The sequence below is a fragment of the Mytilus trossulus genome, chromosome 11 (assembly GCF_036588685.1).
Source record: "Mytilus trossulus isolate FHL-02 chromosome 11, PNRI_Mtr1.1.1.hap1, whole genome shotgun sequence".
Classification (NCBI taxonomy): domain Eukaryota; kingdom Metazoa; phylum Mollusca; class Bivalvia; order Mytilida; family Mytilidae; genus Mytilus; species Mytilus trossulus.
The window spans coordinates 17,478,419-17,491,610 of record NC_086383.1 but is presented as its reverse complement, the minus strand read 5'-3'; the positions used below and the strand labels follow the sequence as shown (position 1 = coordinate 17,491,610).

Below are 13,192 nucleotides of genomic sequence, written 5' to 3'. Positions count from 1 at the left end.
GAACATATAGAATGTTAATTGAAAAGCGGAAGTTTGGACTGTTTTCATGACTGAACTTTTGACTGTTTCATTTTGGGAAAAATAGTTGTTATATGGTAAAATAAAATACAAGATACAGTTTTAACTTTAACTGAAGTTATTATTAAGTTTGCTCTGCACCATACACACTATTCTTTTCAAAACTAGAGAGTAACAGTTTGTGAATAAATTAGCGAGTAGCGATTGTATCCTCCACGCTTCCGGAAAAATGCAGCAACGCGTCGTCTCGTGCTTTGAACTACGTGAAGTAATGTTCTACCAGAAATTCTTTGCCATTCATTAATCAAGGCTGCTCGTAATTCCTGTAAATTCTTACTAGCTGGAACCCTGTTGTTGACTTTTCGAGCAATATCATCTCAAACATGCTAAACGGAAACCATATCCGGTGGTATGGGTGTCCAAGGAATCGTGTCAATTGCCTCCTGCCGTAAATTATAGAGTACAATGCGTTCTCTGTGTGGTCTAGCATTCTCGACCATGAGTATCGGTCTAGTTGCAAGATTGTTATTGTCAAAATGTGGCTCAACAATATCTCGGATGCTTTTATCGCGATATTTTCAAACCGTTACAGTCCCATCCAGACCATAAAGGTTAATTTTTCAGTCAAATACAAAGCATCCCCAAACTGTCATACCCCCACAACCAAACGCTGCCGTTACCAGGATGCAATGTGTCTTGTATTCCGAGGACGCCATACGCGCATGTGCCCATCAATAGGATGTAGGAGGAATCTGCACTCGTAAGACCAATGGACTTGACGCCATTGTCTCAAAGTCCAATTGCTGTGGTCACGTGACCGCTGATGTCGCGCTTGACGATGCATACGAGTCAGCAATGGTCTTTTGACGGCATGGTCTACAGGCACGTAAATTGGCGCAATTTAGTCTGCGGTTAACAGTTATATTTCATCGCACTAAACTTGGAAAGAAAACGTGTATGTAATTTTCGAAAACCCGTTTTTTAATCTACCTAGGAATTAAATTCAGACCTGAATGTTTACCAGTCAATTAACAATAGATTAACAAAATATATGGAAAAAAAGCAGTAACTGTTTCAAATTTAATTGTAAAACAAAAATTAGAAGCAAAAATATTTAGGTGTTGCTTAACTTTTGGCGAGGTGTATATATACCCATGAGAAATTTATTATTTTTCATTTGAACTTATTTTCAAGCAGTCTTACCATTTAGTGAAGGTTTCACAGTTCTATAATCTTTTGATACCTAAATTTTTGGCACTGCACATGGTAATGCTTTTCTCTGACTGTTTATGACGTCTTTACACTAAAGCCATTGAGTGTTGAGTATGCTCTGTTAGACACTTTATTATATGAAACATGAGTAGTCAGTACTCTTTCCAATGAAACAAGACTAATTTTAGGGTTAATAAATGAAGATAAAAAAACACCAAAAAAGAAGAAACCATTTGTTAGAAACTAGCATGTTCTTACATTTGCACTATGGTTGAATCTTCTCTAAAATTGAAAGGAAGTTGTTTATGAGAAAGAAAATAGTATCAGCAGCTGCGTGAGATAACTACATATGACATTTTTCTATATTTTATTCAATTTGATGGATAAACAAAACATAATTAAACATTAACATATTTAACATGTTCAAGGTTTGTAATTTTTAGACAACATTAATTTGTCAAACCTCCCTAGAATTTTAGGAAACAGTAATTTTTTTGCATGATTAAAAACCAATAATATGTTTCTCATAAATTTACTTTGATTTTGGTTAGTGAACTTTTACTACATTTACATGATTTAGGGGCCTTTTTATAGCTGTCAGTGGTATTGGTTTTGCTCATTGTGAAGACCGTACTGTAACCTATAGCTGTTGATTTCTATGTCATTTGGTCTCTTGTGGAGAGTTGTCTTATGTGCAATTATACTACATCTTCTTTTATTGTTACACTATTTATTGTTTGCTTGATTACCAGGTTATTTGCTGATCCTGCCTTCTGACGCAGAAAGCTTGACAGGGATAGCTGGATAGTGTTCCGGCTTTGGCTGACATCAAAGGACCATCGTAGTTATGACTGTTCTAAGATAGCTTTGTTTCACATCCTAAGACATGTCTCAGACCATCCTAAATAATTTTCTAAGACATACATTAGGACATATCCTAGGATACTTTCATTGACTGGGCATCAGCATGGTTGTCATACCTGCAAAAAGAACAACCGAGAGAACCATGAGAACATTTAAATATAAAAATAAGGCAGACACGGGTTATGTTCTTCTCATATATGTTATGATGGTGTGATACTAAACCTCTAAAGGGAAAGATTGTGCCTGATGTTCATATGAGGAAAGCATAATCTTTCAGTCAATTTAATAGAAGTCTGGAGCTGTTATGTCAGTTAACTGCTAGTAGTCTGTTGTTATTTATGTATTATTGTCATTTTGTTTATTTTCTTTGGTTACATCTTCTGACATCAGATTTCTATGTCATTTGGTCTCTTGTGGAGAGTTGTCTTATGTGCAATTATACTACATCTTCTTTTATTGTTACACTATTTATTGTTTGCTTGATTACCAGGTTATTTGCTGATCCTGCCTTCTGACGCAGAAAGCTTGACAGGGATAGCTGGATAGTGTTCCGGCTTTGGCTGACATCAAAGGACCATCGTAGTTATGACTGTTCTAAGATAGCTTTGTTTCACATCCTAAGACATGTCTCAGACCATCCTAAATAATTTTCTAAGACATACATTAGGACATATCCTAGGATACTTTCATTGACTGGGCATCAGCATGGTTGTCATACCTGCAAAAAGAACAACCGAGAGAACCATGAGAACATTTAAATATAAAAATAAGGCAGACACGGGTTATGTTCTTCTCATATATGTTATGATGGTGTGATACTAAACCTCTAAAGGGAAAGATTGTGCCTGATGTTCATATGAGGAAAGCATAATCTTTCAGTCAATTTAATAGAAGTCTGGAGCTGTTATGTCAGTTAACTGCTAGTAGTCTGTTGTTATTTATGTATTATTGTCATTTTGTTTATTTTCTTTGGTTACATTTTCTGACATCAGACTCGGACTTCTCTTGAGCTGAATTTTAATGTGCGTATTGTTATGCGTTTACTTTTCTACATTGGCTAGAGGTATAGGGGAGAGTTGCAATCTCACAAACATGTTTAACCCCGCCGCAAGTTTGCGCCTGTCCCAAGTCAGGAACCTCTGGCCTTTGTTAGTCTTGTATTATTTTAATTTTAGTTTCTAGTGTACAATGTGGAAATTAGTATGGCGTTCATTATCACTAGTATATATTTGTTTAGGAGCCAGCTGAAGGACGCCTCATGGTGCGGGAATTTCTCGCTACATTGAAGACCTGTTGGTGACCTTTTGCTTTTGTATTTTCTATGGTCGGGTTGTTGTCTCTTTGACACATTCCCCATTTCCATTCTCAATTTTAAGATTCAATGAGTGCAATAAAGCTAATCTCTCTAATATTACAAGACATATTTAGACAGAAGGCCTGGTTCGATCCTCGTTCCGGGGGGGGGGGGGGGGGGGGTAATTTCAGGGACTGAATTTTCGGCTCTCCCTCGACGCCATTTGCGAGTATGGTCTTGAGAAACGATGCTAGTCCGTAGGATGGGAACGATAAATGGCTCCCCCGTGTGAGAGAGAGCAATATCTCTTGCAAGTAAAAGACACCCTTGTAGATTTCGAAAAAGAGTAGGCTAATGCCGCTACAATGGCAGCACTCGCACCCGCAAAATGGAGAGGGATTTATATAAGTTGTAATACTAAAATAACTTGTTTCCTAATCCACTACAAATAAATATGTTTAAACTAGACAGAAGGCCGCTCTTTCCAAACTACGTAAGTAGCCATTCTTAAGCTTTTGAATAAGACATCACCTTTCAGTTACCACCTATTCTGCTTATATAAGAAATTCATGTGCTTTTTAAAAGTGATTTCCCTAATCAAATGGCAATATCAAAAGCTCAAACACATTAAACGAATGGATAACAGCTGTCGTATTCCAGACTTAGTACATACATTTTCTTATGAGGAAAATTGTGGATGAAACCTGATTTTATACATGTTATAGCTAGCTAAACCTCTCACTTGTATAACAGTCGCATAAAATTCCATGAATTTCGGATTCGAACATCTTCTGTTAAAGTTCTGATTGTAATACTATTTGTGCATGTTTTGTGTCGCGGTTGAAAAAAATTGTGTTACTCAATTACCATGATAACCCATATCAAACTGAGTGTTGACATCTTAGATAGCTTCATTCGATTTTTTTAACTTGCTATTCACGATGCTCATGATCCTGTTGTTACTGAAACGAAAGCGTTTATTTGGGATCGTTTTCTAAAAATTGACATAAAGTTATACAGTGTTATACTAAGTACATAATTATTATGTAACTACATTTTCTTAGATTGCAGTTATCATGGCTATACACGTATGATTTAAATTATATGAAAAGATAACCATAATCTAGTCCAAATAATTATCATGACGTCTGGCAAGGCAATTTTATTTTTTTTCCATTTTATTTGAATAAGATAAGAGACAAATAAATATAAAATTAGTTTCGTGGAATTACATGATGTTGTAATGATAAACTTTATACATGTGTTATATGTATTCCACAGTATTTTTAGATTTAAGTATCATGTGACTAACAGTAAACAACAATGAACTTTAAACCAGGTAGTTAAGAGATATACAAAGAAAATGGCGTCATTACAAGATTCACAGAAAGTCAATGTGCAAAAAGATTATGATGATTTATTGACTTGCTCATTATGTCTTGAGACTTTCAGAAATCCGAAGTATTTACCATGTCTGCATACATTTTGTGAGTTATGTGTTAATACTTATATTCTTTCAATTGTTAAAGAAGAAAATTCCGTTGGATTCAAATGTCCAGTCTGTCGAAATCTAGTTCCTATCACTGAAAGTCAAGGTAGGCCAGAAACATGGGCTAAACAATTACCAGGTAATCATTTTATAGTTTCAATGATTGATAGAAGCGCGAAACAGAAATCGGAAAAGCTTTGCGATACATGCGAACAAAAACACGTTTCACAGAAGGCAGTCTCGTTCTGCACTGTATGCGAAGAATCATATTGCGAACCATGCGAAGCTAATCATAAGTTATATAAAATATCAAGAAAACACAAAATAATTCCAATTCAAAAGATTGACGAATTCACGGCATCATCTTCAAATTTCTGTCTTGTGAATTGTGAAGAACATCCGGACAAGAATATTGAAATATTTTGCAAGGATCACTCGAAACCATGTTGTACAGTTTGTGCCACGGTCCATCATAGCAAATGTGAAGAGGTTGTCACCGTAGACAAAGCAACTTCTGGTATAAAGCAATCAACGAAAGCACGAGAACTCATGACAAAATTAGTAGAAACCAGTGACAAATTAGGGAAAGGTATTATGATACATAAAGACAGCATGACAACTTTTGATGAAGGTATTGAAGTTGCCCTAACTGATATCAAATCCCAAAAGGATAAATTTATCAGACGTTTAAATGAACTTGAACTTCAGTTACAGAACGAAACTCATGCTACGAAGAAGAAAAAAAATATGAAAATGTGCGATGAAGCTACGATGATGTCAAGCCTCAAAAGTACTGTTGATAACTGGAAAAATATCTTTAAAGCATGCACTCTGCAAGGTTCAGACCTCCAAATCCTGATAAAAATGGAAGAAATTTCAAGAAGAATACCTCAGATTGAGAAAGATATATCAAAGGTAGAACGTGAAATAAGGGACGTGTCGGTATCATTCAAACAAGAAGTCATCACCCTAAACTGTCTTGGTAGTTTGAAGGTCACAGAAAGATCAGTACAACTAGGAACTGGGTTAAAGAAAGTTAATTTTCATTCAGGATGTGTTAAAGTTCTAGCAACCATTGACGTTGATGTAAACAGAGGTGGTTTAAGAGTGTTAAGCGGAGTTTTTATCGATGATAATATCATTCTGACAGACTGGGTGAATATACTGTGCTGCGATCTTAATGGAGTAATGAAAGAGGAATTAAAGATTGCGTCATCACCAACCGACGTTGCAAGTATGAGTGATAGGAAAATAGCAGTAGCTTCGGATTCACGACAAATTAATTTACTGGAAATAAAACCATTTACTTTAATCCGTACACTAAGTGTCGATGTTCCTGTTTATGGACTATGTTATCTAAATGGGGAGTTTTAACGGCTGATCGTAACTCTAGATCGATCACGTGGTTGAATTGTGAAACTTGTCAAAAAAAGAAAGCCTTTAAATCGGTGATAGACACACGATTTGTCACTTGTTACGAGAAAGACGAATACATTTATATGCATGCCCAAAATTCTGCTTGCTTCAAATCGTCAAAAAGCAAAGGATTTGAATATACCAATAGCCAATTAAGTGTATCTTACAGTCAGGACATGGACTATGAAAGGAACATTTACGTCGCTGGTTATTCACATAAAAATATTCATCAGCTGACATCCACGGGTCAACTTATAAGAATCATTCCTATATCTCAAATTGATCCGACTATATCAAATAGACCATGGGTACTTCGATTTCAACCAAACAGTAATAAATTTTTGTTGACATTTTATGATACTGGAAAAGTTCTCATTTGTGAAATTGCCTAAAATAAATTATACATGATATACTCTACTGAGCACAGTAAGGAGTAAGATACTGTGCTGTAGAACAATGAATAGTATTCACATCATAATCATATAGATTAAAAAAAAATATTATTAACATCATAAAATCACGTTGTTTTTCACATCTTACTGGTGTATCATTTGTACAGTTGATCAAAATTTGAACACAATATCTTACTTCTGTTCGTTTTCAGGCTGAAACCGGAACTAATTTTTAAATGAATTTGAAGACAATAACGTAATTTTTACATTTTCGCTTACTTTCAGACCTTGATTAAAAATATCACAGAACATAACAAAAGAGACTAAGAAAAATCTGGAGTAACAATACGACAATACAACGATCATAAAGAAAAACGACGTAGAGACTAACAACGGTTTATAAACATTGCATAACATTTAACTAAGATCTTTACAACACGAGCACCATCAAGACTTGTTGGTGAACTAAGTTGCTCCTGCAAAGTAAGCATGCATATCCTGTTCCCTGTTGATCATGAAACCTGTGAAAAAGGCTAAACAAATTGTGATATCGCAATCAGTCATTTCACAATCAAGATAAAGTGAAGTGTTGCTACGACTGTGATATTGCTTTTCGCTATTGTGTTTTTGTTTATAATATACACCTCGCAAACAGTTAAGCAACACCTGATAATTTTCCAGAATCGTTTTTTACTGAATGACCTGAATTTGTGTTTTTATAAAACATATAGAATGTTAATTGAAAAGTGAAAGTTTGGACTGTTTTCATGACTGAACTTTTGACTGTTTCATTTTGGGCAAATAGTTGTAATATGGCAAAATAAAATACAAGATACAGTTTCAACTTTAACTGAAGTTTTTATTAAGTTTGCTTGGCACCAATCACACTATTATTTTCAAAACTCGAGAGTGACAATTTGTGAATAAATGAAAGTACAATTTAGGTCAGTAGCGATTGTATCCTCCACGTTTCCAGAAAAATGCAACAACGCGTCGTCTCGTGCTTTGAACTACGTGTAGTAATGTTCTAACAGAAATTATTTCCCATTCATCAATCAAGGCTGCTCATAATTCCTGTACATTCTTACTAGCTTGAACCCTGTTGTTGACTTTTCGAGCAATATCATCTCAAACATGCTAAACTGAAACCATATCCGGTGGTATGGGTGTCCAAGGAATTGTGCAAATTGCCTCCTATCGCAAATTATAGGATACAATGCGTTCTCTGTGTGGTCTAGCATTCCCGTCCATGAGTATCGGTCTAGTTGCAAGATGGTTATTGTCAAAATGTGGCACAACGATATCTCGGATGATTTTATCGCGATATTTTTAACCCGTTATAGTCCCATTCAGACCACCAAGGTCAATTTTTCAGTCGAATTCAAAGCATCCCCAAACTGTCAAACCCCCACAACCAAACGCTGCAATTACAAGGATGCAATGTGTCTTGTATGCTGTATCCCGAGGACGCCATACGCGCATGTGCCCAGCAATAGGATGCAGGAGGAATCTGCACTCATGAGACCAATGGACTTGACGCCATTGTCTCAAAGTCCAATTGCGGTGTTTACGTGACCGCTGATGTCGCGCTTGACGATGCATACGAGTCAGCAATGGTCTTTTGACGGCATGATCTACAGGCACGTAAATTGGCACAATTTAGTCTGCGGTTAACAGTTATATTTCATTGCACTAAACTTGGAAAGAAAAACGTGTATGTAGCTTTTAAAAACCCGTTTTTAAATGTACCTAGGAATTAAATTCAGACCTGAATTTTTACCAGTCAATTAACAATAGATTAACAAAATATTTGTAAAAAAAGCAGTATCAAATTTAATTGTAAAACAAAAATTAGAAGCAAAAATATTTAGGTGTTGCTTAACTTTTGGCGAGGTGTATATATACCCATGAGGAATTTATAATTTTTCATTTGAACTTATTTTCAAGCAGTCGATCCCATTAGTGAAGGTTTCACAGTTCTACAATCTTTTGATACCTAAATTATTGGCACTGTACATGGTAATGTTTTTCTCTAACTGTTTATGACGTTTTTACACTAAAGCCATTGAGTGTTGACTACGTTCTGTTAGACATTTAATTATTTGAAACATGAGTAGTCAGCACTCGGTGTTGACATGTACTTTTTTTCATAAATTAACTGTTTATAAAAGTATGAATTATTCGAAATAGTAAGTTTTTTTTATCCAATTCATAGATTACTTAGCCTTATTTGGCACATCATTTTGGATTTTTTCGTTCTCAATGCTCTTCAACTTTAACCTTGTTTGGCCTGATAACTATTTTTGATCTGAGTGTCACTTATGAGTATTATATTGTGATAGGGTGCTTTTTGTCCGCAATTTGCTTTTTGTTCGCTTTTGCTTTTCGTCCGATAATTTTTCTTTTTGTCCGACACTTTTGCTTTTTGTCCGTTGCTTTTTGTCCGTTTTGCCTTTTTAGCTCATCTGGACCAGAGGATTAAGTGAGCTTTTTTCATCACTTGGCATCCGTCGTCCTCGATAACTTTCAGAAAATAAATCTGAAACTAATGGCAAATTTAATGCAAATATGGCCACAGTTATCCTTAGGGTATGTAGTTTTCAAAAAGGTATCCACCATGTCTCAAAATAGAACAGTGTGGTAAAATGTGGATTTTAGCTTATTTGAACCTAAAGAATTTAATTCTGGGATAAAAAAAAAAAATTAATTTAATTGAAGTTTTATTTTAAAGTCATTATAACAGGTAAGCTTACTTGTCATAACGACTTATAAACTAACAACACAGCTTTCTTGTTTTAACGACTTAACTAACTTATTTCAACCGCTTGACCAACCTATTTACTTAAAAACTACTTATTGTAAATACACAATTTTTATGTGATGTTTGATAATATTATGATTAAATTTGTTGCTATTAAATAATAAATAAAATTGAGAAGGGAAATTGGGAATGAGTCAAAGCGACAACTACCCGACCATAGAGCAGACAACAGCCGAAGGCCAACAATGGGTTTTCAATATAGCGAGAAACTCCCGCACCCGTATGCGTCCTTCAGCTGGCCCCTAAACACATATGCATTCTAGTTCAGTGATAATGGACGTCATACTAAACTGTAAATTATACATGTTATACAGAAGAAACTAAAATTAAAAAGCATACCAGACTAACAAAGGCCAGGGGCTCCTGATTTGGGACAGGCGCATAATTGCGGCGGGGTTAAACATGTTTTTTTAGATCTCAACCCTACCCCTATACCTTTAGCCAATGTAGAAAACAAACGCACAACAATACGCACAGTAAAACTCAGTTTAAGATGTCCGAGTCCGATGTCAGAATATCAAACAAAAGAAAATAAACAAAAATACTTAAAATTTACAGACCTGACATACCAGCTCCAGACCTCAATTAAACTGATTGAAAGATTATATCTTCATCATATGAATATGTTAGAAGTTGAGTATTATACCATCATGAACATGATGAACCATTTGAGAAGAACATAAACCATGTCATGCCAACAACTGGTTTTAGAATAAATGTGTTTAAATCCGATGCAAAGACCCTATAAGTAAATCAAAATTAAAGCCAAAATATGCAATCTTTAATGACCTGACAACAGTAGCGTAACCATATCCCTTCTTAATAAGTCTGCCGTTAAAAGGTCTTGTTAGCTTTTGAGGTGAATACTGACATTTTTGTGCTTTGTAAAGAATATGATCATAAAAGATTGGATGTGAAATACCTGAACGTATAAGATATCTGCATGTTGAGTTATATTTACAAATTATTTCCTTGTACCGATGATTCATTTAGTAAATGTTTTGACTAGTTGGTCCGAGACCACAATTATTTCGTAGTGCATTTCTTTTAGAACATAAATGAAAATTAAAAAAATCCCACCTGCGCTTTCTCAAAGAAACTTTTACAGTGTGTTGTACTATTTTTTGGACAAATTATATCAAAATTATAGAAAACTTCTTTGGCGCTAACTCAAAATATGGACAATTTTATCTTTAGAGCGTCTTGAAATCTTTTGACAGCTTCCGAAGTGCTATTTTTCAACCTTTTCACCTGGACCAAATCACTACTTTCCTTTAAAATTCTGGACCCACATTTTTTACAGTGTAATTTCACCCTCTACTTGCAATTTGAGGCATTTAACATGGCGAAATAAATTTGGAAGGGTATAAAAATTAATGACAAGTAACCCACTGTCAACACTAGGGACTATAAATGTGATCTCGGACCTAATAGGATAGAAAGAGTTGACAAATCTTTAAAAAAAAACTTGGGATGACCAAAGCTTAATATATTATAACTCTGCTTACAAAGTTTCAGGACAATAAGATGTATATTATAGACAATAAGTTAAGTTCTATACTCATCTTGCGTGTAAAATTTTGACGTTAAAGATGAAAAATTTCAACTATCAACATTTGCGGCTTTAAAACTTAAAATATTGCAATTTTAAATTTCTGAAGCTTTTTGGTTATAAATAATCCTTACATATGTATTGAAAGTACTTTAAATAAAAGAAAAGTTACAAATAACATATCATATTAGTTTAAAAGGGTCTTAGGCCGTGTAAGACTTGAAAAAATGTAGGGTCAATTTAGGCCATGCCACATATTTAGTTTTTATTTACATTAAAAATGCATATTGAGGCTATAAGAAATAAAATTTTGTGTCTTTTTTTATCATTTCTATACTCATGTGACATGATTCCACAAATCTGAGCACAAACAGACTCTTGCAATTAACTTTTCTTACAAACATTATGGTCTGATATAATGGTGATTTCTCTTTTCACTCCATTTGACATATTGGTCAATTTGCAATTTATATAATATTTTACACAAATGTACATATAGCATGGTGAAGGGTTCTAGGAAACGCATAAGTTGTTATGGGCCTCTTGTAGTTGTGTTTGACTCCAATCTTATTTGTACATCCTCATTTCCTTGGTCTCTTGTGGTGAGTTGTCTCGTTGGCAATCATACCACATCTTTTTTATATTATTTGACTTATGGGTTGTCAGATTTCCCGTCAAAGGATAGGGATTCTCTCTAGGAACTCCAAAACTTCTCCATTTATATAAAAGGATTAGCATTAGATAGCCCATAGTGCTGAAAGTTGTGGTTAACACCAACAATCAATCATAGAGTACATGTCAAACGGAAAATTGTGAAGCAACTTTGTATTAACTTCCCAGGATCTGACTTTGAAGCAATACACACAAAGACCTGTCACTTACAAATAAATTTTATCTGAATGCGACACAAAAAAAAAAGTTATGTATGAACTGGCTAATGACAAACATAATAGCTTTTGGGACTACCATTACGTACATGCCTGTTCCAATTCAGGAATATGAAAGTTGTTATCCATTTGTTTGGTCTTTTGATTTTGCCATTTGATTAAGGACTTTCTGTTTTGAGTTTTTCTGTAAGGTTCAGTAATTTTATGAGTTTACCTTTTTCCAAGGAAAAAACACAAGTTTTAGGGTTAGTAAATAAAGATAAAATAAAAGGTACCAAAAGAGAAGAAATCGTTTGTTAAATACAACTATGTTCTAACATTTGCACTGCGGTTAAGAAACTTTCTGAAATTGAAAGGAAGGTGTTTATGAGAAACAAGATACCGGTAGTATCAGCAGCAGATTAAACTATTCTAATGACATTTTTCTAAATTTTATTGATGGATGAACAAAACATAATTAAACATTCACATGGTCAAGGTTTACATTTTTAGACAACATTAATTTGTCAAACCTCCCTAGAATTTAGGAAACTTGAGTATTTTTTTACATCTTTTATTATTACACTATTGTTTGTTGTTTGCTTGAGAGACAGACATTATCACTGACAAACACTCTGAAACTGATGAATTGAAGGTCATAACAATGAACAAACCATTGAGTTAGAAACAGATACAAAGGAATATTTAATTGAATGAAGTGATTCAAACATAGCTGATGACGCAAGTTTCAGCAAGACATTTGCTGGTAAACCTTCTCGTATAAAGGTACGATTTCTGGTGGTGATATTCCTGCTGTCTATACTAGTGATGGTTTGTCTGAAGTGTCAAATATTGACATCAAGCGTGCACGAAAATTAATTCATCATGGATACCAAGCGGGTCCATTCTGATCAGCAGGTACAAACTGATGCCTTGACATAAAAACTCAAAAACTAGATTAACTGTTCTCTATCGTTATCATTCCTATTCCGTCCCTTGATAGGGGCCCTTCCGATGAGAGAAAAGTTTAAGGCGTTGTGAGGAATGTGAATAAACTTGTTGGCTATAAAATTGGAACTAAAGTTGGACAAATAAAGGAAAACTTGAGTTAAAAACAACTTAAATTTTGTGCAAACGCAACTAAAAATATGTCTGAAGTCCTAATGAGTGATGTGAGAGATAGTGCGTACATTGACATTGTTTGCATTGAGTGGAGGGCAAGATTTTGTGCATTATCAGTGTAAGAAAGGCAATTGTAAGTCTGGTAG

General features: G+C 34.6%; 1 protein-coding gene across 1 annotated transcript; it reads left to right on the top strand.

The window, feature by feature from the left end:
* Positions 1 to 4,751: 4,751 nt before the first annotated feature.
* LOC134689785 (E3 ubiquitin-protein ligase Midline-1-like) lies at positions 4,752 to 6,251 on the top strand. Its single transcript, XM_063549754.1, has one exon. It carries the CDS (start codon positions 4,752 to 4,754, stop codon positions 6,249 to 6,251), a length of 1,500 nt encoding a protein of 499 aa, XP_063405824.1.
* The last annotated feature ends 6,941 nt before the right edge of the window (positions 6,252 to 13,192 follow it).